The sequence below is a fragment of the Salarias fasciatus genome, chromosome 2 (genome assembly GCF_902148845.1).
Source record: "Salarias fasciatus chromosome 2, fSalaFa1.1, whole genome shotgun sequence".
Taxonomy (NCBI): Eukaryota; Metazoa; Chordata; class Actinopteri; order Blenniiformes; family Blenniidae; genus Salarias; species Salarias fasciatus.
The window spans coordinates 8294521-8319584 of NC_043746.1; the positions used below are offsets into that span (position 1 = coordinate 8294521).

At 43.8% G+C, this 25064-nt stretch overlaps 1 protein-coding gene across 3 annotated transcripts; it reads left to right on the top strand.

Moving 5' to 3' along the window:
• The first annotated feature begins 1125 nt into the window (after positions 1-1125).
• Positions 1126-20341, top strand: LOC115402388 (SH3 domain and tetratricopeptide repeat-containing protein 2-like). Of its 3 annotated transcripts, none has more exons than XM_030110920.1 (22): positions 1126-1378; positions 6952-7050; positions 7807-7932; positions 8460-8587; positions 8711-8816; positions 8992-9135; positions 9979-10177; positions 10321-10394; positions 11908-12103; positions 12341-12477; positions 12634-12684; positions 12772-13064; positions 14303-14497; positions 14713-15573; positions 15692-15912; positions 16012-16178; positions 16850-17027; positions 17100-17250; positions 17664-17786; positions 17936-18086; positions 18164-18432; positions 18902-20341. In XM_030110920.1, exons 1-22 carry the CDS (start codon positions 1336-1338, stop codon positions 19577-19579), a joined length of 4590 nt encoding a protein of 1529 aa, XP_029966780.1. In that variant the 5' UTR covers positions 1126-1335; the 3' UTR covers positions 19580-20341. The 3 variants fall into 3 exon arrangements, with proteins under 3 accessions (XP_029966780.1, XP_029966762.1, XP_029966770.1); XM_030110902.1 differs by lacking the exon at positions 1126-1378 and adding an exon at positions 5158-5509; XM_030110910.1 differs by lacking the exon at positions 1126-1378 and adding an exon at positions 5158-5509 and having other exon boundaries at positions 18164-18360.
• The last annotated feature ends 4723 nt before the right edge of the window (positions 20342-25064 follow it).

Below are 25064 nucleotides of genomic sequence, written 5' to 3' on the forward strand. Positions count from 1 at the left end.
CTTTTGTTTGTCAACCATGCTGAGGCCATGCGTCCGCTATCAGTCGCACTGATCAGCTGTGTGCTACATTCTTCACTCAAGCTACCAATCCTTGCCCTTTGTCCGCCCAGGGGAATGTACACTCACACACACACAGACACACACACACACACACACACACACAAATACGCCATCCAACCCTGTGGTTCTGCTGTGCAATCTGACCATTCCTGTCCATTTCTAATTTGTTGCTGTTCAACACACACCCACATTCCCTCTCAGTGTCAGACACACACTTTTGCAAACAGAGCAGAGTAAATGGTGTGTGTCCTGCAGCCCGGCAGAGCAAATTGCTTGATCATGTGCTGCTGAGGGCCGATATTCTGTGTTCAGGGTGACTTTGTCATGGTGCACCGGGGGCTGTGGATACTAAATGAGCTCCAGAGCTTATATTTAACCAAGCAGGGGGTGAAAAAAAAAAGACATTTTAGAAAGAAAAGACTGCTGGCCAGAGGGGCTGGAAGATTACTGAACCTTCACACACATGTGGAAGTGACCCAGAAACTGATGACACAAGGTTGCTGCTGTTATGGCTCTTTCTGTGCATTTCCGTGCAGCGCGCAGGGAGGAATACTTCACATTTCCTGGGATCACAGAGCATTTTGCGGAATGCAGACAGATTTGTAGTGGCTCAGCCGGCAGGGCTGTGTAAAAGGCGTTGCATCTCAGGAATGAGGACGGGCGATTTCTCAGGTATGTCCGCCGCAGTTGTGGTGATTGTTTGTGTCTAACAACAGTTGTCATCACCGCAGGTGCGTCAAGCCAAGCTGACGCCGCTGTTGTTACAATAATGAGGAAACACACAGGGTGGATTTTGTAGTTTTCATAAAGCTGGTCAGAAATAGTATCTCATGACTGAAAAGACTGTGTGGCTTTTGTTAAGCTGATTAAAATGTAACCTTAAAGTTCCTTTCAGGCCTCTTAATAATCTGATATATTTGCGTATTTTGAAGAGAGAGAGGAGGAGGTGTGTGTGTGTGAGTCCAAAAGAGAGAGAGAGAGAGGAAAGGAGGCTGTCCCACTGAACCAGAGAGATGATGGGAGGAGTTACAGCAAACCTTCCTCTGTCAGTGACATGCTGTCTTGGGTAGCTTCAGGCACACACACTTACACTCACACGCTTCACACACCAGCTGACGTGCACACTAGATCTCTCTTTTTCCACTCCTGAGGTCTTGACAGCGGAGAATGACGGCGGTTTTAGCAGCTGTCACAGTCGGCGGCTCACCAGCTGAATGGTGAAGCAGCACATGCAGGGAGATCCGTGCCAGAGTCCGCGGCCGTCCTGCCACGCTCATGGGGAATGAATCGGAAGGGGAGAGCTGGAGGCAGCACAGAGGTACGGCTGGCCTTTTTTTTTTTCTACTTTAGGAAGCTTTTAAATGCAAACTGGGTCATAAATGGTCTTCTGTTTAGCAAACACTTCTGTACTGTTTACTCAGGCACACAACCATAAAATCACTGCGAATCCACTCAGTAAACCTGTAAATAGTCTGTGAAGGAAAATCCTTTTGATTTGTTTACATGTCTGCAGTCTGAATGTCTGAATGTTCTGCTGAGTGACAGAGATAAAAGTGAATGTGACGAGACTGCAGCTCCTCTTCCACGATGTTGATTTCAGAGTTACAGATGCGGCTGTGCAACAGTGTGGGAATCTCCCTGCAGGGAGCTCGATCTCAGACACACAGGCATGTGAGTGAGCTAACGGGGGGCTAGTCTAAACTTAGAGCCCCCAGCCTCTGGCTCATGTTACCCCCTGCTTAATGCTCCCTCCACATATTCAGAAATCTACGAGGCCATATTATACAAAACACACACAAGCTGAGAAGCGACCCCATGCCTGTCACGCAGTTTCTCGGTCAGCCAGTGCTGACACCGTATGTTTCTCATTAGGCTGAATGTTATTGTCATGGACTGCTGAGTGTCACAATTGCAGTGTGAGCCTCTGCTGTGGTTTCAAACTGTGTCGAGACTATAAAGGTCACTTTTGCAATGTGGTCATTAGACTACAACGCCTGTGATTACAGGTGAAACGGCTCTATAATCGACTGTTGATCACAGACTTCATTGAAGCTGAGGCGTAATGTGTAGTCATTCCTAATAGGAAGGGTTTCATTTTCACAGCTGCCAGGAAACAATAGTTAGACCCACAGGTGATTACAGGGGACATTTTGGCATGTATAGGTTTAATAAACAGGGGAATGCATTGTGTCAGGAGCAGCGTGTGTGTGCTTTATAGCGGTCGTCAGTGGTAATAACTGTTGACCCTTTGTTCAGTGTTTGATGTTAACAAAGGGCTGTGCATGTGACTGCACATATGAGCCTCGAGATGCGAATGTTTATTAGATTAGACATCTGTTGCACTATGAGCAGCGAGCAGTAGGCAGCTGAAGAGTGTCAGGATATGTCCCGACACGCCTCCGGCCTGTTTACGGCGTTCTGCCTCACAAGATACACATGCATGGACTCAATCATGAGCGTTCAGCCACCACACAAACAAGATGGAAACGGTGGCCACAGAGACGTGTGTCAAAGTCTCCTACGTGCTAAAGCTGTTCAGCAATCAGAGAACATGAAGAGGAACAAACTCCGTGTTCTCTATTATCAGTGACTGCGATGCAAGAACCGCTGACAGAAGTTGAGTAAAGTTTGTCTACATTATCACGCTGATCACACAGCAGCAGGATAACTTTCAACAATACTGAGCTGATATGACATTTTATTGACATTTAGATGTACTGTCGGGTCCAGTGAGGGGTAAACACAGTGTTCAGTGCTTTTGCAGCCTGACTCAGACCTGGAGCTAAAAGTTTCAATTTCCAGGAACAAGTGTCACATAATCACAGAAAAATGCTCTTGGTTATGTTTTGTTTTTTTTCAAACAGCACATTACACTTCCTGTCAATTTTTTTTGATTATTAAATCAGCTTTGTAATATGAGCCTGGTTTTAAATAAAAGATCACTTTTCACATCCTGCACAAGGAGTTAAAAAAAAAAAATCACGAAAAATTTACTTTTTAATTAATCATATTAAGCAAATTGACTGGCATTCTGCACAGATCAGCCAGTTTTTCCCTCAGACCTGGCAACCTTGGTAGCATTACTTCTAATCTGCAAATGCAAGGGCTGCTTTCCGGCGGAACTTAATACATTTCTACATTTTGTTACTGTATTTTCCATCTCTACATCCATTTCACAAGACTGCATTGCAGCTAATTCATTAGCAGTTGAAATGGATGCTTAACTGTCGTACCACATAAGTCATTGTTTTGCCAAATACAAAGCAAGTCCCTCAAGTAGATCCATAAATGGACTATTGTGGTTCACATCCTTCTCCTGTGTTTTGGTTGCAGTCAGCGTCTGTTCTCATGGACAAATCCACTAAAACACTGCGTGCTTGGTACACAATAATTGGCTGTCACAGCTAACTCAGCGTTAGCACCCACACATTTCCCACAAAGCTTTGTGAGGCCCCAAAATATTATGAAAAATACTGTCTTAGTATTAAGCTGTTGTGATTCCAGTGTGGGTTTGTTTCTATTACCTTCAAGTGACAACAAAAGGAGCCGCTGTGCTGGAGCAGTTTTATAGTTTAACACTGTGGAGCCAAAGGAACAGAAAAGTTTGAGAAAATGCTGAGAAACTCAAATAAAAGAGGAAAATACTGAAACTGTCTGGGCTCATTTAGATTGGAAACAGTTTCAGGCTTGTTAAAGCTTGTTACGATGAAAAAACAAACAACAGAAAACCCTAATAGTCTTCTGATGTTACAAGTCTTTAGTAACATACTTATTTCATAAATGATAGACAAATAGGCTACTGATTACCCATTTTACCCATAATGCACTTAGAGATGATCGTATGTCTTATTTGTCAATTTGAAGATAAGCAAAATGCAAAATGCTTGTGCTACTCGTGCAAAAAAAAAAAAAGAAAGAAAAAAAAGCTTTTTAATGTTTGATGCATTATTATGAGAGCCCATAAAAGCCTAATAGGCACTCGCAGGCATGAGTAGCTCCCAAACACATGTTCAGACGCTGCAGAGGCAGAGTCTTGGCTGTGTTTACATAGAGACGAATGATGGAAATGAAAATGCAGTTTAAAGGAAGACTGATGTGATCGGGTCTGTTCGGAATGAAATTTCAGTATAAACAAGGGATGGTTTATGTGATCCTGATTACTGACTGAATTTAAACACTCGTTCCTGGTCACATCCAGCTCGTTGGGATAAAACTATCCGTACTGCAGACGTCGTTTGAATAAATGTCACCACATGACACTTCGCTCATGTGTGTGAATTCATCCAGACAATGATTTCCTCAAATATAATAGTCTCTTCCTGATCAGAGTCTGAACAAGGACAAGGGTTCCTTGCAGTTGCAGTTTATCAGTATTTTCTCTGTTTTCTGTTCAATCAAACACAGTTTTGATCAGAACTGCTATCCAGTGGTGACTCCAGCTGATACATACTGGACAATGTGATATCTTAACTGCATGATTCAATCAGGTTGTTAAAGGTTGTGTGACGTCAACGATTTGCACCTTTTTACAGGCAACGCTTTCAACCTGAGAGCAGTCATAGCTTTTATGTTTTCCCCTCACCAATCAATCACCGTTACCGGCATCGGTCCACGTCTTCACGGTGATCTCACTGTGTCTCCTTCTGCTTGTGCCTTATCCGTTACTCATCTGATGGGGGTGGGCAGAGTTGTGTTAAATTCTCTGCTGGAGATAAACTGATCCCCGATCAGTGCCACCAGCCAGCTCCCGCCCTGCCTCCGCTCTGACCTTGTAGCTTGTCCCTGAGTGGCATTGCCTTACAGTGGATCAGCAGCACATTATCCCGGTAACGCAAACAGAAGACACACACACACATATTGTCTATGTGACACACATTCTGGGCATATTTGTCGCCGACCTGAACGCACACGCATGCACACACACATTCAGCGTAGGGGACAGTCTGGCTGAGGCCCCCCACCCCACACAGACTCATACCAATTGCAGAGAGTGCTTTGTGCATTCACAGACCGGCGAGCTACTGAGGAGAGAGAGAGAGAGAGAGAGAGAGAGAGAGAGAGCAAGACAGAGAGAGAGAGAGTCTGGTGGGAGGGGGGAGATGGAGACAGCAAGAGACAGAAATATTGCAACGAGACGCAGACCAAGACAGATAGAGCAAAAGAAGAGATAAGACTTGCGGCGGGACGGGACCGTAAACAATAAGTGGCAGAAGGACACAGGGAGCAACGCCGGAAAGGGAATACAGAAATAGGAAGGGAAAGGGGGCTGGTCCAGCGGGGAGGAAGAGAGTGAACTGCTGCTCAGGAGGCTGTGGGGAAACTGATGGGATGGCATTGATCTCTGGGAGCTGCCGGCTCCTGGGCCAGATGGCGTCTTGTTGCTGCAGACCGCTCCTCCACTCCGCCTGCTGTGGACCGCTCATCAAAGTCTGCCTCTCCTCCTTCACAGGTCGGTCCCAGGCCGTCATGAGACGGGCTGCCTCGTTCAGATAGACAGGAGCGTAGTGCTAGATGCCACATGGGTAACACAGTTAGCCAAGAAGGTAAAGAGGGCATGATGTGTTCCTGCACTGTAGCCGCATGACTCCAGCAGCGCCGCCGGTGCTAACTGAGCTCTGTGTTGTGGGACGAACAGAATAGGCTGTTGTCCTCTTCGGCATCATGTCATGTTGCATATTGTGTTGCTGTATTGTGCCCCCTTGTCTCGTTGTGAATGCTTCACCTCATCATAACAATGTCGTGTTGTATTTTTTTTTTTTTCTACTGACAAACTATGTTGGAAATGAAAAGAGGGGCCATTCCCATCAAAGTTTTTTTTTTTGTTTTTTTTTTCAAATAAAACTTGTGTCCAGTGGTGTTTCTGTACTGACATGAAAAAGTGCACTGAGGAGTGAAGACCGGGCCAGCTGTGACTGAGCCGAAAGGCTTTCTCAGTGCAGCTGTGTGTTTCTGCCAGGTCTGTGTGTGTGTGTGCGTGCGCGCTCAACGTCATCGTATCCCCTCCAAGATCCCCCTCACTAACCAACAGCCTAACTCCGGTGTTTCCAGCAGAAACTGTTGCATCGGTTTCCTCGGCGTTAACACCCTGCGTGTCCCAGAACATGTTTTCTTTCAAAAGAATAGTCGACTGTTGGAGGTTTTCTCGCTCACATATCTGGGCAGCGAAGCTACAGTCAGGAGACAGTGAGCCTGAGTCGCCTGGAGCCTGAAAAACCTCCAGCTTATGTACAGAAAGCTCCTTTGATACGTGACTGGTTACTTCTGTTTATTTTTAGAGCAATCATCATAAAATATAGAAATTATTTCCTGGATTAGGTTACCTGGTAACTGTTTCCTGTGAAGCTATAGCTCTCAGGTTTGGGCCTTTCTACCCAACTCATAAAAAAACTTCTGTTGGTTTTCCTTATTAGATTCCTTGCTGCAGAATACGTAAGAGAGATTTACAGATGTTAATAAATTGGTTTTATTGAATCCCGTTTTCAGGTTAAGTTTCTGCTGGCTATAGCTTCATGTCTGTTATATGGTGTGAGACGTTTGGGAGCCACTGAGTTGAACTATTCTTTTAAGATGCGCCGTTTGATATTTGAAACCGTATTAATATCAGTATTTGATTAATAATCAATAACCCATTAAGTGACAATTTACAAATTTGTATTTGAGTTTTCCCGCAACTTGTTCCAATGTGATCTCACTTTTTCTAAGGCAATTTCTGGTTATTTTAATGCTTTCAACTGAAAACTGGTGATCAAATTCCAGTCCTCCCAAGAAGAATTGCTGACATTTTTTATGATCTTAATGGGTTAAAACCACAGAAGAAATGGAGAACTGCTTCTCTCCAAGTTCAGAGCCGTTGTAACGTTTTATTTTCACTTTCTTTCTTTGCATTGGCAGACATCTCTCCTGCAGAGCTGGACGCTCTTTGGAGGGAACCTCCGTACACTCTCGGGGGAACCAGTGAACATTTCTCAGGAAATGGCGTCATGACTCAAGGTACGGCTGCTAAAGTTGAAAGAATCGCCACATGTTGTTGGTGTCTCTGAGAACTAAAACTCAAGCATTGGATTAACTTGTGCTCTAAACTCACGTCAGAAGAAGCCGTGCAAAGCGGTCACAAACTGAGGAAGTGTTCAGGGATATCCTTTCTGTACAATGGAACAAACCAGAGGAAGCCCGTCTGCGTTAACGAAAGAAAAAAATAATACCGCTGGCTGTTACTGTGTGCGTATCGTATTGTATCTTCCAGCAGCAGGATAAAGCTCCTGTTTCTGTTAACGTTTATAAAAGGTGAGCATCGTCCCCAAAGTCACACTGCTGAGAGCTCTAACATCCTCTTTTTAGATGAAAGGTGGAAAACTTTCAGAACGTTGAGCCAATCCAGTTGCCTGCAGGATAGGCTTTAATACAACCAGAACTTTACAGGTAGAGGTAGTGCATTTACACAAATCACAAAGCTGCTCTACTTTTTCAGCTCAACCTGTCTCAAGATCAAACACAGGGATTGTTTTCTGAAAAGCGAGCAGCGATTGCTATCTTGTGTCATCTGGTAACATTTCCTTTTAATTCCCGTCGCCACTCTGGGACTTTGCGATTGCGCCCTATGTCGACCGCTTTGATAAAATAGTTTCCACATGCTGCACACCTGTCTTCATCACTGAAGCATTCTGAATACAGCGTGCTGTTTTCCACCATGAACCAACAGTCGGCTGGATTTTCTCCCCCTGAATGAGCTTCCTGTGTGGTGTGCAGGTGAGGAGGAGGATGGTCCGCTGGTGGAGTCAGGCGAGGGCGGGGTGGAGCCAGACAGCTACTGGAAGAAGAAAGAGGCGTTCCTCAAAGGCAGCACCGTGTCTCTGGGGGAGAAATTCTCTTCAGGTGCTTTTCACTGCTTGACTTGTGCCTGCCGACCGGAAAACTAGCTTTTCTCTCAGCCGAACCGCTCGAATTCAGTTCACAGAGGCGTTTTCCACGTATATTACATCTCTGCATGTTGATGAAGCACAGTCCCCTGTCTGCTAATGTTTTACTCACTCAGCGGTTTAGCTCCATCCATCACATTCCCCCAGGTTTTTCCTCTGTAATGCATTTAAAGGGCCACACTGAGAGTCCAGTAAGGAGCCTAATAGCTTTGTTATTCCTCCGGGGACTCTCGCTGTGCGCACAAAGCATCTCCCTGAAATATGAGCTCTCCCAGAGCTTCTTTAATAAAGTCTTGAAAGTTTTGTCTCACTTGCTTGTAGATTTGAAAAAAAAAAAAAAAAACACATTTTATTTCAGTCCCAGATTTTTTTTTTCCCCCCTTTTGATTTCCCGTTCTTACAAGGGGATGGAAACAATATTAAATCAACCTATTTTGACAGAGTCGAGGATTGATGTTTGCAGTGTTCTCGTCTTTTTCACAGAAATCGTGCTGTCGTTCACTGGCCGACGGCGCTCCAACGTGAGTCCTGACCGGGCCCTCCAGGAGGCCCTGCGCACCCAGCTCCGAGTGGTGGAGAGCAACAGCCAGGATGTCATTCAGCTCTTCAAGGTGAGCGACAGTCGGGCCTGAAACGTGAAGACGTTCACTGCACTCTGAAACTTGGTGAACTCTCAGTGTCTCTATCGACGTCTGAGCGTTACATCGCCGTAACTCCGGACTCCGTTTTCACAGGACTTGTCTGCACGTCTGGTTTGTGTCCACGCTGAGAAGGACAGCTTTGTTCTCACTTTCAAGACTGTGGAGGAAATCTGGAAGTTTTCCACTTACTTAGCATTAGGTAGGCCTTCTGAGAGCTTTTTGCACGTGTTACTGTTTATAAGCAGTCATTCATAAAATTACTTTAATTTTTTGTTTTGACGCTAAAACGTCCTTTCAGTTGTGGTATTTGATGTATGAGAAGCTCTCTCAGACTGCCGATCAGTGTTGTTTTATCATCCGTGTTCTACTTCCAGGCTACGTGGCTCGTTGTTTGGAGAACTTCTTGTGTGATCAGTCGATCTGGCTCGATCCAGAGCTGCTCAGTGACTTGGAGATCAGTGTAACTGTGAACGAGGAACAGCTGGCTACCCTCTACCTGGAGCTCTTAATCCAAGAAGGTAAGTCACAGGAATCTATTTATGATCCTGACACAACGTGAAACTAAAGTATGTGATGTGTTTGAGAGAAACCGGTGAGTTTTGGTTACTTTAGTATTTCTAGTCGGAAAGGAAGGAAGCAACTGTATGTTTAGGGCCATAAAGAAAATACATAAAGACGTTTTTGTGTTTTGAAAATCAATTTCACAAAAATATATGAAGTTCAGTTCATATTAATTGTACGTGAACTGACTGCAGTTGCCATTTGAACCCAATGCTTTTTTAATCCTTTTCAAACTGACCCCAATTAACACTAAAAGGATTTATGCGACATATAACTTGAAACAAAAATGTAAAAAAAATAAAAAAGTAATTTCATATTCAAGCTTCTTTAAAAAAGGAACGAAGCCAAGACCATGAGTCAATCAAAAATATTTTATTTGTTTTTGTGAAAATGTTCAAACAAGACGCCAGAATTCCTTCACATCTTATATGAAGTAAAGTATCCCTGCTCTGTAAAGGGAAATTATTGCACCTACTTCCCTCCATGACTGTATTGATTCCCTCCTGTGTGCTCCACACAGGCATCTTTACTTCCTCCGGAACATTTCCCTTAGGCAAAAAGCTTCATAGAAATGTATAGTAGGACTGCAGTGCTGGCAAACAGTGATGAGAATCACATTAACTTAATGGGTAAGAACATAAAATGTCCAGAGACCGACCAGGGGTGTGGCAGCTGCAGCGCGTTTTGCTGATCAAGTGCATAAACTTCCATTCTAATAGAGACCAGGGTGAAAATATGGTTTGTGCCTGGATTTATGTTGCTTGTAAATATTTAAACATTTTTGGATAAAATGCTTGCAGGATCCTTCTTCGCGAAGGCGCTGTTCACACGTGACCAGGATGAGGACGACGAAGAGCAGCTGGGGTTCCGAAAGAACGACCTGCTGATGGTGAAAGACACGGGGCAGGACGACATGTGGGAGGGCTCCATGATCTCCACCGGAAAGCACGGCCTGGTGCCCGTCAACGCCATGCAGCCGCTGCCCTACCCCTTCTACCAGTGAGTCACTGCATGTTCCTCAGACGGTCGTCTCCAGCTCTCAGTTCCCTGATTGAGCCGTGAGCTGCAGGACGAGCGACACGTTCTCCGACACCCATGGTAGCTGACAACGTATTGTTAAATAACGCTTCCTGTTTGGTCAGGTGGTTCCTGAGGAAGTATCCAGGCTACGCTGGATGTTCGCCTACAGAAAAGGAACCGTTCGAGCATTATATTGGTAAAGCTCCTTGTTCTATAATGCAATGTGTTGTCATGCACGGTGTACTGCACGTTTCATGCATGAGTTTTTCATATTGCAGGGGATCAAATACACAAACACAGTGAGTTCCACTTAAGAACACACAAAGAAATAAAACTTTTCATGTCTTTATTGGACGCTTCCATTAAACACTTACAGTGCAGCTGGAAAATAGAAATGAACTGTTCAGGTTGAGAATCCAGAGAAAGACGTGTAAACATTTGATTCTTCTGATACTGAAAGAGATTTCAAAGTTATCTCAATGACCTTTGGTATTCACAAGTTGGAAACGTTCCTCGGGAGTGTAAACAATGTTGCCATAGCTTCAAAATAGTAAAACAGTGCAGAGAGTAAGTGAAACAAGTTAACATTTGTTTTTATGATTCTATCATACACCAAACACACATAGTGTTCATGTTAGGAGTACTTTTAAAAAAGACCCAAGGTGCAGACATTTTTTCTTTTGTTTTTAACTGGGAGTGATGTTTAATGAGGATAATCCAGGCAACAGAAGATCAACTTTCAAAATGTTCCAACAAAAGCAAAGTCCAGATCAGATAAACAGGCAAATATCTTGGATTACTATAGCAACAAAACATCATCAGTAGAGTAAAACTAACCTGTCTTACGACGGTCTACTTTAATGCCAGCTCATGTTCCCTACCAGTGGCTGAACAATCCAACACTTGGTGAGTTCTGCTTCACAGTGATAGGAAGAGCTGACATCTAAGGGTCGCTATGAACGCTCGGCCGCCACAAGCCAGCTATCCCTGTGCTAACTTTTCTGACACCTCCTGCTTAAAAACCAAAAAGTCAGAAGGTTGGATAAACAAATATCCAACAAGGAAACAGGGCCAGACTGTAACAGTTCTAAACTGGTGAGATAGCAGCTCACGCAATAATTTCTACTTAAATATATGTTTTTTTAATATTATTTTGTTTGTTTTTTACTGATGCTGTTGCAACACTGGAATTTCCCTGTTTGGGATTGATAATGTCACTCTGTACTTTACTCCACAGTAGGGAGAACAACCAGGCTAAAATGAGCAGATTGACATAAAACCGGCAAAGGAGGAAATAAAACACAGTTCATGGAGGTATGCTGCGCTGACTTATGGGATTTAGAGAAGGTTACAGTAAAGAGTTGTTTGCCACAACCACAACTGTTGACTGACAAAACTGAGGAAGAAGAATTGAGGAAGAACATCCAACACAATGGATAATATAAAACGAGCACTTGATAGCAACTTCTCCCCACGATGGTGTATGGTGGAGGGATCATCATGACTTCAGGTTGCACTGCTGCCTCAATACCTGGACGACCACTAACCGAGGTTTTCATTTGTTGTAACTTCAGGATGGTTGTTTGCGTTTAGCAGTTAGCATAAACAATACAGGGAATCTATGTTATTTATTTATTTGTTGATCAGTGTGTTTTCCTTGGGTCTCTTGCTTTTTTATCCTTCATTCTGCCATGCTGATGTCTTTTCAGTGACTGGCTCTTGCGTAGCAGTCGTTGACTACAGTCCGGTGGGGAGAGACGAGCTGCAGCTGAGCCAAGGTGACATTGTGGAGATTCAGTGTCTGCTGCTCCGGAGTCTGGCTGTTTTCATAGGAAAGCACTCTTCCACGGGACACACTGGCTTCGTACACAAGGCCCACGTCCAGCCTCTAAATACCAAACCTCTGTAAGAATCTCCTGTCACTGGATTACCCAATGTGTGCGGTGGTTTGAGGTCACTTGTTTTCTTTGACTTTAAAGTATCTCATATAGACTAAATTCCCTTTATTTAACACTGATTTATGACTTGGACTGAACTCCTGAAGCTGATGTGGTGTATCTGCGCTGGACACAGGGCGGGCTGGGCGGCGAGGCGGAGGAGATGCCTGCTTTAATAATGCCGCCTTTGTTTCCCCTCGCACAGAGACGAACAGTTGGTTTTTCTGACTGAGGAGGAGAAGGCCAGTCTGGCTCGGGTTAACCCGTGTAGCTCCGAGCTGAGCGACGGCAGCCTGCTGGAAAGACTCTTCTCATCCGACATCAGCTGCGTCTACAGGCTGGGTAAAGACGCACATTTTCATCAGTCTGAGGGAAATCTCAACCTGCTTGTTTTCTAAATAGCAACACTGTTTGTAATTCATTCTGGCAAAATACTTTCCATCTCAACCTCTAACTGGAAAACTGATGCTTACATTGATTTACGTCCTGTGTTTCCAGACAGGCTGGATGAGACGGACTTCATGTACATCAGGAATCGACCGAAACATGGTAACGTCTGAGATGCTTCTGTTGATGAGCTTATTTCCAAAACGTCTCTCCTCTGTGCTGATATGATCATATATGTGTGCTTCACAGATCACAAAGCCCGTCAGAGCGCCACGTCAGAAAGAAGTGCAGGGACGCCGCCCTACCAGTCCTCCCCTCGCACGTCTTTCTCTCATTCCTCTCCTCGTGTGTCCATCTATCAGTCTCACAATCTGCTGCCTCAAGAGGGGGAGCGGCTGTCCTTCGCCCTGGATGACACATTCAGAGAGCTGGACGAGTTCCACGAAGATCCACCTCTCTTCTTAGAGGAAAACAGCTGGGACGCGGAGGAGTCCGAGCTCAGCGACCCGACTCTGATCCTGCTCAACCAAGATCATTTCCAGGTCAGAAGAGTTCCACTTTATTAAGTATTTATTGCAAGACCAATCACTCATTTGCTCTTCAGTTTTTCTTTCCTTCTGTCTGGTCTTCAGCCCTACACCAATCTGTGTATATTACATTTAAATGATTCATAGTAGTAATTCAGTTATTACATTACCTGTGCAAACATTCACTAAATGACTAAAAACTAAAATATTTCTCTTTCCTATTGAGGAAAATGTTGTTGACTGTGATGAGACATTAACTGCTGACCTTCAGAAGATGTAGTGAGGGGATCCAGAATGAAGGACTTTCATAGTTTTTCAGAATAGCTGGTCAAACAGGAAACAAGTGGAGAAGTTGCAGTTCCTCATGGGAGAAACTCATTGTGGACTAGTTCTTTAGAATCAGGGAAATGCATGATTTGCATAACATTTGACTCACATTGAGAAGATGCAGTCTCCACAAAGAAAGGCCCATTAGCCCCGCTTTAAACCAGGCAAGCCATTACTGCTACCATCGCAGTTCTAACTTCTAACTTCTTCAAGTTTACTGCAAGCCCTTCCCAGTCATACTTACAATGACTGACCAGTTAATATTCATGACTGACCGTTAATGTCAAACGAAGTCCAGACCACATTTCAGTTGTCTTTTCTCACCTGCATTGGTCCATCAATCCATATTGTTTCTTTGGATTGTTCTTCACTTCTCTGTTTGTTTGGACCAATTATGAGAAAATCAACTTGCAGTGATGCACAAAGTGTTTTAATTCTGATTCTGGCTGCTTCACAAGACGTTTTCTCACTTGATTTGGAGCATCAGTAGACATTCTGATTACTGCCGTGCCGAAGGCCCAATCAGCCTCTTTGTCTTTTAGATATCTGTTGATGTTGTTTACTGTTTTGTTCCATTGGATTGTGTGTCAGAGGAGACGACTGTGTGTGCAGTGTAATCAGAGAGTACAGATAATCACATTTCTGCAGTTCATTGTGCAGATTTTCCAGTCTGGTTTATACGGTGTTTTTCGAGATTAAAAGATAATTACCTAAAAAGAAAGGTCAGTTCACCCATAATAAGATAAACCTAAATCCTTATAATTTATAACAACAGCAAACAGGCATGCCTTTAGATAAACCACATCAACACATCACACCAGAAATCAACTTACTCTGTTGGCACAAGACAAAATGTTTTCAGGAGACGTCCGTGCTCCAGTTAATTTCTGCTGACCTGAAAAACTGCTGCTTGTTGTTCTCTTCAGGAGGATTTCCAGCCCTTATACGATTTGCGGTATTCCTTTCTGTGGACGACCTTCGGGGGGAAGACTGAGGACGAGCTGTCAGGACACCTGGAGAGTGTCAGGGAGTGCGCCAAGAGACTGGGCATGCACTGGGCTCACCGGCGGGCGTGCTTCGTCCTGGGAAGGCTGTGTGCCAGGAAGCTAAAACTGTCCCAGGTGGGTGATTCATATTTAGCACCTGTGCTCTGTTTATGATTTAGTGGATCGATCTATAATAGGGGGGGCCGTGGCCCGTCCTGTCCATGTGCTAAATTGTTGAAGTTGCTTCTCATGGTGTGTGTGACAATCTTGCAAAGTAGTTTTTGCTGCTGGTGTGCAGCACGGGTAAGAACTCAATTATTAGTCATATTTACATTTGAATCTCTCCTCAGGCACGCGTGTACTACGAGGAAGCTCTGAGTGTGTGCGTGGACAGTTTCTCCGACACGCCGCTCCTCGTCGCTCTCTACACCAACCTCACCGCCATCTACCTGAAGCAGCGCATGACGGACAAACTGAGCCAGACCCTGGAGAAGGCCAGCGCCCTGCTCCTCTGTCTCCCCGCTCACGTCTTCACGTCGGCGGACGAGGCGGAGCTGCTGCAGCTGCTCCTGAGGAGAGCGGTGGTGATGGTGGACAAACACCTGGAGGCTCGCGTCTGCTACCTGACCTCCAGCCTCTTCCTGCTCCTCAGGAAGACTGACGATGCTCTCCCTTTTGTGGAGCGACTCCAGTTTCTGTCCAGGACTCTTTCCGCTGCCGAGTGCCGGCCGATAGCGCCCTTGGACCTCAACTGGCTTTTGAGTTGGCTGTATCATCGTAAATACATGCCTTTCTTAGCTCTGGCCTCTCTGAGCCTGGACTCCAGACGGGACCACTCCCTGCAAAACGCCTTCCAGAGGATTGACTTATTTATCAAGAACTCTGTGCGACTAAATCCGTGCTGGAAGGAAGGGACGTCCTTGCTACCTGCTCAGATCGTGGTTTATTTGCAGCAGACCCTGGTAATCGCCGAGCAGGGGGAGGACATAAAGACCCAGAGGGATTTGTGCCTGGGCTTAGCCACAGTTTACCAGCAGTACGGCGCCCTCGATGAAGCGGTGCGCTGCGCTCAGCAGGCCGTTGAGACCGGAGGCCACATAAATGAAGAGGAGGGCTTTGAGGCGTCTGTTCTTCTTGGGTGGCTGCTGGTGTTATCAGGGCATGCTGAGAAGGCCCAGAGTGTCCTACAGCCACTGCTCACATCGCTACAGGTACAACAGTCGGGAAAGAAAAATCTGCAGCTTCAGCCACCACTTCTTCTTCTTCTCTTTTTTTTTTTTTTTTTTTCCTGAAATAACTGCTGGGTATAATGTGTGCCTCTCTCTGCAGGGAACAGACAGTCCCACTCAGCGAGGGGTCATTCATAACCTCCTGGCTCTTTGTCTGAGGCATCAGGGTCGTGTGCAAGAAGCAGGCCGGCATTTTCACTCCGCTCTGGTGATCTCCAGAGAAAGCGGAAACCAGAGGAATCAAGCCCTGGCACTGGCCAACCTGGGCTGTCTGGCGCTAGATGTAGGTGCATCCTGGGTCGCAGAACGCTTCCTGTTCAGGTCAGATTTCTGTCATCTCATACAACACTTCCTGCAAGGAAAATCTGATGAAACACCAAGAAGCCCTTGTATTCATGGGACCTTTGTTGTCTTCATCAGATCCCTCTACCTGTTTGGGGAGCTGTGCGAGAGTCCGGCTGATGAGGAGCACGTGCAGACCTGCCTCTGGCTCGGGCGAAGCTTCAGAGACAGAGGGAGGAATCAAGACAGCAGGGCTTGTTACGAAATGGGGCTACTAATTGCACTGCATGCCAAAAACCTGCACAGTAAGTTCAAACATTTAGCATTTTTATAGTCAAACCACAAGTCAGAAAGAAGTCTGGCTGATTAGGAAGCCTCTTTAAGCTAAAACTATTATGCACCAGTAAACACACAAAACACACCTTGTGGCACACACAACCTGCCGTAATAACATGTTATGTTATTGTGAGCACAGTTTAAAGCCAGTTTCTGAGGCCTTCTAATTATTTTTTTAAGGTGTGAATGTGAGTGTGTTTGTGGTTGTCTGTCCCTCTGTGTAACCCTGCCTTATCTGAAGGCAGCTGGGACTGAACCCTGATCCTACACAGAGGTATTGAAGTTTGTTGTGAGGATTTATGGACTGAAGTGACCTCTGCTGGGCAACTTTTGTAGGGAAAACAATATATTTTTTTAACTGATTTGACATTCATTCTTGTCACTTACCCTCAAAGCTGTCTTACCTTAATGTTTATGCATTTTTATGTAATTCATAAATAATGACATCCACTCATTCATCTATCAGTCCATCCATCCATCTGATTCACACTCCTGTTTGATCCAAGCTACAGTCAAATGGACTGAGCGTATTCCAGCTGACCTTGAGAGTGTAAATCGAATCTACGCTCATTCAGTGACTCTCGAAAACAGGTCAGTGATTTTGCGGTGTGTTCACAATGTTTAATTCATCTCTTGACAGGTCAGATGGTGGTGGCCAAGGTGCTGAGTCGTCTGTACACTGACATGCTGCTGTACGGCCAGAGCATCGTCTACTACGAGCACTGTGTGTCTGTGTCCAGAGCACTGAAAGACAAAAGGCTGGAGGGGGAATATCTGGAAATCCTCAGCAGCCTCTACCTCTCTCTCAACACCGAGAGGTGACTTTCACAGCAACTCTCTTCCTCTGTTTACTCTACTTTGTGTAATAACTATTCTAATGAACTGGGCAGATCGTCTCGGAAGTCTCTCGACTACACCAAGCAGAGCCTGAGGATCTCCATCGACCTGGGCAAACGGGAGGAAGAGTCGGAAACGTGGCTGCAGGTGGGACGCATCTATCACCTCATCCAGGAGGAAGAGCTGGCCGACATGTACCTGCAGGTGAGGACGGAGGATGGATTCAAAATGTGGAGCAGTTGCATGATGGAAAATACCTTTTTCCGAGTCACACCTTTCTTTTCTTTTCATTGTCCTGCCCTTTGATCTGTCATAAAACTCGCGCTGCTTATAATGTATGTCATGTATCTGTGTCATAACCTCATTAACTGAGCACCTATTTTCAAAATATTTAATAATGGTGGAGTTTATTTCTATTCAAACACAACCTAGAACCTTTTGTTGCCTCTAAATTCAAATATAACTTTAATTAAAATACATGATAATGTCTTGCTGTTATACGGTTCAAGGGAAGGTGCGCTCATTATCTAACACTTTAATGAAGTTTCCTATATTCTCATGTCTGTTAATCACGAAATGTAGTTATTCTATTTTTTTTTCTATTATGTGGTTGACAGGCAGCGGTGAAAACAGCCCTGAGGATGAAGGACTCTCACTTTGCGATGAGCATCTATGAGGAGGCGGGAGACGTCTACTTTAAGAGCCACCACAACAGGATGGCTTCTCTGCCTTTCTACAGGGTGAGCAAATGTTAAGTCAACTCAGTTCAAATATTTTGTTGCTTTCAAGCCAGCTTTGGGATAAATAAATAAAATTAAATTGATTTAAATTAAATTAGTTGTTTATTTTAATCCTCAACTGATCTTAATAAAGGGCTCCTTCTTTTCAGGATGGTAGTCTGCCGTTTGCTAGGAGCATCAAGGACATCCACTCGGAGTACCGCCTGTTAAGTAAACTGACGGAGCTGCTGATGAACCAAGGCGAGCAGGAGGAGGCTCTGCAGTACGCAACCCTGGCTGTTCAGATCGCCGGCAAAACAGGTAGGCATTTAAAACGACGTCAAAGCGGAGTCGTCGTCGTGTTCCTGCGTCCATAGGCAGCGTTTATTTTCCCACAGGTGTCGGTGTGAACGAGAGAACCGCCTACCACCGGCTGGCCACGGTGCACTACAGCCTGGAGCAGTACGAGCTGGCAGAAAACTACTACCTGAAGTCGCTCTCACTGTGTCCGGCCGTCCTGCAGCAGCCGGCAGAAGCGCAATACTACACCAAGCTGTACTGCAGACTGGGAAACATCACCCTGCACAAGCTGAAGGTACAGGAGGCAGGGCGGCGGTGTTCAAATCAAAACTCCCTCTGTGCTGCTGGTTTGAAAGGGCCTGTCGAGGTAATGCACTTTATAAATGACGTCGCCTTGCTTTTCCTAAAGAAATACATTATACCACAAGAAGCAGAGAAGTTTGTCGCATGGACAAGCTCGTTTTTTCTTTGCTTTGTTTTGGGGATACTGAAAAACAGTCACATTAATTTAACAAATTGAATAAATCTTATCACTTTAGATACAGATTCAAAGAGAAAGTCCTATTATGTAACAAAATATAAAAACATTTTTTTCCAAACAGCATGACAAAGAACTTCATTTACATGTTTTTTTCTTCTTGTTTACCTTATTCTTCCTTTATTTTAAGCTCAAGCATACTGCTTTAGGTCAACATCAGATCCCATATTGTTTAACTAATTGTTTATTAGAAAAAAAAATCAAAAGCCAGGAGTATTTTTAACAGTTATTGATGGAAATGAAAATGTTGATGTAATTAGATGTTGGTGACCAGCCCTGACCCTCGCTCCCTCTGCAGGATGCTCACGATGCAGTGGGTTACTTCCAGTTGGCTCTGGCAGCAGCACTGGAGGACCGAACTCACCCCGAGGCGCTCTATGTGGTGTACATGAAGCTGGCGGAGATCCATGGAAACCACATGCCCGATTCTCAGCTCTGCCAAGTTTACATAGACGGGGCTCAGAGTCTGAAGAGAGTTCTGGCCGGAGAGAAAAGCGCGGATGATGCAGACGAAGGGCCGAGCCAAAAGGGGAAGAGGAAGCTGGATGCTGACGCGGGACTTTCAGAAAGTTTGATGAAGAAAAACGGCATTTCTGATGCAATATCTAAAGACGTGAAGTGTGAAGATGATTCAGCTTCCAGAACAAGTGCATCCCATCTGGACTCACAGCGTAGATGTTCAATCACTGATCTGAAAGGAGATCACAATCACTATCTCCCTGATACAGACGGTCCTTTTGTGGACGCTCCTGGCTCCGAATCAGAAACGATTGCCAGTCAGTCATACAGCGAGAGTGTTTTAACGGAGTCCTTTGATACGGCAAAGGAGCACATCTCAGACTCCAGCTGCTCCACCGAAACATCACAAACGTACCAGAATCCCACAGATGACAAAGACTCTGACTTTGATACCGGCAGCCTGCAAACTCAAATACCTGCTAATGACTCAAGGATCATCAAAGAGGCAAGACTCTGAGGGTCAACAAGACAGCCATGAGAAAGAGACAGAGCAGATCAAGTATGTGATACTGAGCCGGCGTCGCGCTGACACTGATAACACAGACTCATCTCTCAGTAGCACTTTATGAATCTCACCGTAATTTCCTTCATCTCGGCTACACATCTTATCCAGATTAATTCAATTCAATTCAATTCAGCTTTATTTATATAAAGAAGAAGGTCCTGCAGACCTGTTTAATGCGGGAGTTAAAGGATAAATCCTGGTCAAAGGTCACTGCCAGGTTCCTCACAGTGTTACTGGAGGTTAAAGTAACACCATCCAGGGTCACTATTGGATTAGATCATTTTTCTCTCAGGTTTTTTGGTCCAGATGTAATCACTTCTGTTCGATCTGAATTCAGGAGCAAAACATTATGACTCATCCAGTTTTTTAAGTTTTTAAGAGAAGCTTCTGGTCTGACAGGTTTATCGGTGTAGATCTGTGTATCATCTGCATAACAATGGCAGGTAACGGAGTGTTTCCTGATGATTTTCGCAACAGGAAGCATGTATGATGTGAAGAGTGTAGGTCCCAGGACAGAGCCCTGTGCTTTCAACGTTCCAGCCACGTGGCGCCTAATGTACGAAACATGATGTCAATATTGTAAATACGACAGACTGAGTCCACTCAAAGCATGTGCCTTTGTGTAATATATTCTGTGACTATGCACTGTGCCCGTCATATGTTTTCTACAGTTTTGTATCTCTGGCAGATATGACTCAAACATTAAAAATGATACTATTTTGTTTGCCGAGTGTTGATTTTCTCTTTGTGCTTCTTTAAAATATAGGAAACATATATTGTGTCTGTGGAGCAACATTTCACTCAGTCAGTGTTAAATCAAATAAACACTCAATTAATATGCAGACAATAACACGATAACTACACTTAAATCTATCTATAACTTATTTTAAACCACGCTCTTCTGTGTTTATACATCTGAAGGGGTGAGGATTGTTGGAAGGGGTTGGCAGATTAGTTGAACAATTATTCACTGTGAATAATTTACAATTGGTGTCAAAACAAGTATTGATATGTTAGCTATAAAGATATGTGTACAAATAATTTTACTTAAAATAAAGTGGGCTTAAAAGGTGTTGGAACATAAAACTTTCACTTGCATTTACTCCTTTTTCAACATTTCGATTTTTATTTTAAAACATTACTTTAATCTTTGCTGGAAATAAACCCATTTATTCATTCATTTTGCAGCCCACTAGGGTAACAGAATTATATCGAACACTCCAGATGTGTAGGAGGGTTTAACAGAAAAAGAAACACAATGAATAAATGGAGCCACAAGGTGATTTGAACTCGAACGTTGATGAACTTTATATCAAAATAATTGCTCATATCTTCATATTCAACTCTTCAATACAACAAACACAATTCAATCACTCATCAACTCATATTTTCTCCTCACCCACGCAGAAATAGTGTGCTTTAAATGTAACTCCAACACTCAGCTTCACCATCATAGTAATACACAAAGTCATTTACACATTTCTTTTGAAATCTAAGACTTTCTGCACTGCAGCACACGCGAGCTCTGCTAAAAATCCCTCTTTTCTGTGAACCAATCACATGCTTGCATTCCCTAAGGTAACCCAGGAGCACCAAATGCAGACACATATTCTCATTTCAACAATAAAACAGACATTAATAAAGAAACACAGTGGAATAACAGGATGAATTTAACTCCAGGGTTAGAATCTGTTCGTAGTTTCCAGCATGCTGAGATCTCAGGCTTTTCAGACAGATCACATCAGGAGGCTGTGATTAGTTTGCGGTATTGGCTACAGTCCATCAGGGAGTTGTAATAAATGTCATTATCAATCAGAAGAAGTGTTTTCGTGTGTGTGTTTTCCTGTACGCCGGCTGGCGTGTGTACCGCAGCGAGCTCAGTACTGAGTATCAGGTTCTGTGACTCAACAGCGACCCAGTTTCACCCTGAACACCCTGTTTACTCCTTCAGGGGAATCAAGTGCAACACACACACACACACACACACACACACACTGACCACGGCACTGACACAACGAGCTTTACAACAGATGGCAGCAGAGCTGCACAAACTAAAAGACTGACAGCAGTTGGCATCTAATGTCTGCTATATGCAAGTATTTACTGTAGGCCATAAAGATTTCCCCAACACACACGTTTCCCTGAGTTTTTAACTTGTGGTCGTGTCTGCCTGTCTGTAGAGCAAACCATATATGCAATGAGGATATCAGTATTTCTGCAGTATTGAAATATTCAGTATTTCTACAGGCTGCAGGAATTGTGTGCTTGGAGAAGCGACAGGCTGCACCAACACTGGTTACAAGAAGATTGAAAAGGAAATATTGAAAACACAATCCTTGGTTCATGTCTTAAAATGGCCACAAGAGGTCAGTGTGGATTAGATTTTTGTGATTTGCTGTGTTAAAGTGAAGTGGTGTGGAAGCTGTTGGGACAGATGTACAGTGAGACGGAGCCTCGGGAGGATGTCCAGCTTTACAGCATGAAAGAAAAAGAAACAAAAATTGTATCAGTGCAGTCGCAGTAGTGATAGTTTTTCTAGATTGTTGAGTCCGAGATGGAAGCGTTTCATTCAGGATGTCTTCCAGTGTAGATGAGGACATGCTTAAGTGGGATTCCAGGTCAGGAGAATCAGTGATCACAGTGGAAAAGAATGGAGCAATTAGAGAAACCAGTGATTTGCTGTAAGAGGATGAGGAAAAGTAGTCTGTGATCGCTTTTAAATCTTTAAAACAGAGTCAAAAATGAACTTCGAAAAGCAAAACAGCTGAGACAGACACAAAGCGAGGATGTGGAAGCATGTGAAGAGGGGTGGCAGGCGTGGTCGGATTGCTGCAGTGTTGATGTGCGCTGCTTCAATACACCTGACAGTAATGAGCATCTTGTTATCTGTCTTTCTGCAGAGCTTCATGAGGACATATTCATTACATTCAGGTGTGTTCAGACTGGAATCCAGTGAAAACATGCAGGAATGTGGCCCTCCGGGTCCAGGACCACGAGTGCCCTCCTCAGCGCTGGAATACAGCAGAATGATTAAGATCAAAAGGAGGTTTCTTTTTGAAAATCCTGCATGTTCAATAAATGAGCATCAACTGAAATATTTCCTGATTTATTTGGCAAAGAGTGACATAAGGTTCATGCTTTGCCATGAGTTGATTCATATGTTGAATCAATATGATGGAAATCTTTTGAACGACCGTTGTGCTGATGATGCATGTGACTGAGTCTCCTCAGGAACAGGTGACACGTTCTAGTGTAAGATATTATAGACATTTGTGGATGGTGGGTGAAAGAGGTTTTCAGATAACCATATGTATAAGCGAGTTAGTTCTTTAATCTGCACTATGTGTGTCAATTGGTTTATGGGTCCAGATGGAGGCGGGAGCAGAAACATTTCCTCTCAAGTTAAGAGAACATCTCTGATGCCACACCTAAATAGACCGACCGAAAATCAATCAATCAATAGAATCATTTTAACAAGGGATGTGCAGTGTTGTTGTGTGTCTGACAAACACACATTCTGGCACAGTGGGAAAAAATAAGGGGTTCTAGCAAGGGTAAACAAAGAGAAAAATGTCAGCTATTGGTTGTTGAAAAAGTCAAAGAAAAGACTGTTTGCATATGCAATGTGAGCGCTGACTAGTGCCATGAGGCTCGCTGTGAGCACACACAGGCACGAGCTCCTCTCCAGCGCCGGCTCCAATCGTGCCAAAACAAGCAGTGGATTGTTCTTCCTTTTTAAGTAGCTGCTCCCAAAGTTATTCTCAAATGATCTTAAGGGATTTATTCTTAACAAGTTTACAGCAAGCTCGATTAACGTCCTGTACTTGAGCTACAGAGGCTCGCTAACAAAAAGAGCAGACAAAACACAAATTTGGATAATCACGTGTGACCCGAAAAACTCCACCAATCATGGCGTGAGAAGTCCTACTCTAGTACTTCAACAAATTGAAGCTTTAAAATGCTTGGAGCATTTACTTTAGGTGAAAATAACTGTTTCTTTATGATCAGTATTTTACAAAAAATGCTCTTGGTGAAATCCTTTTGTGCTTGAAGAAAATTGTAACAGTTTGAGATGACACTTTCTGTATACAGGAGAGGTTTACACACTTCTTAGAAGCCTCTACAGCTGCCATAAAAGCAAGTATGATCAACAAATATTTTCAAAAATGTCTATTTAAATTTCCAACAGTTAAATCTGTACATATACTTTAGCTTAAGTGACCCTGTAAATCAAGTCAAGTCTTATGGCTATCACACGCCTGGATTGGATAAACCCTGTAGAAGGTGAACCGATTGGTGTTTCTTGGAAGGGAAAATCAACAGAAGAGTAACGGATCCTCAGCCTGGAGGCTACCGCAGTTTTAGAGTCAGAAATATGTGCCTAATTTGCTTGGTTCCAGAGACAACTGGAGGGATTTTCTGAAAGGTGCAACGAATATCACTGATGCATGTTTGAGGTGTTTGGATTCAGAAATAAAAAGTAATAGATAGTATAATATACAGAGAAAACAGGTAAACAGACCCACATTTGTGGGAATGTGAAGATGGAGTCTCAGTTATCGGAATGCGACTCAAAAAGAACCAGTGTGGGAATTTTCATTTCGTGTCACTGTTGGCCTTCAAGTCTGTCTGATTGTCAACAATGACATAAGCTGCCTGGAAGAGAGCTGCAGCTGACTGACGTGCATTTCCACCCCCTTCACAGTGTTCTCACATGAGCTTTGCTTTCTCTGTAATAAATGCAATGCTGGAACCCATGATAAACCATTATGAGGAGGATGGACTATGTAATAGCAGTCAGTTTCAGGGTTGTATTGATCACAAGTAGACAGACAAGGAGGAAAAATCAATAAGATGTAGATTGAGGTAAAAATACAACATAACTGTCAATATAACTAAAAATCCTGCAGACAACTGGAGCTGGAGAAGGAGAACTGGTGGTACAGAAACGTCTGCATGTTCCCAAATCGAAGTAATCCAGCTGCAGAGAGACAACAAAAGAATATATAGGTTTTAAGAAACACTGCAGACTATAAGGTCAAGTCTGGGGCTGTTTTTGGAAAGACCATTTTTTCTCCATTTAAAACAGTAGAGATGCCACTCATTAGTGTTTGCTATGTGCAAAAAGCAGCATTGTTATTGATATTCTGAAGATTTCTTAACTTTTCTGAAGCAGAAACCATCTCTTTTCCATAGACTGTGTCTCATTAATGCATCCAGAGAATCTGAGCTGTGTGACTGTCTACATCTGTGGCTCATTATGATGTCCGTGTTTTTGAATGCAGACGATGAGCAGCTAAATAAATAAAAATAACTGATAGCAATGATTAAAGCGGCTTTTCTTGGTAAAGGCCACCATGTTCCATGAAAACAAATCAAAACAAGGCAAAACAGAACCCGATGTCTTCTGGCTGCTCCTCTCATGGTCACTGCAGTG

What these genes read in the sequence shown, in the direction of transcription:
- LOC115402388 (XM_030110902.1), top strand. Translation starts at nt 5,389, where the DNA reads ATGGCATTGATCTCTGGGAGCTGCCGGCTCCTGGGCCAGATGGCGTCT. An exon ending in CCTCTAAATACCAAACCTCT is followed by an intron (nt 12,104 to 12,340) that starts GTAAGAATCTCC and finishes CCCCTCGCACAG; the next exon opens with AGACGAACAGTTGGTTTTTC. An exon ending in CACTGCTCACATCGCTACAG is followed by an intron (nt 15,574 to 15,691) that starts GTACAACAGTCG and finishes CTCTCTCTGCAG; the next exon opens with GGAACAGACAGTCCCACTCA.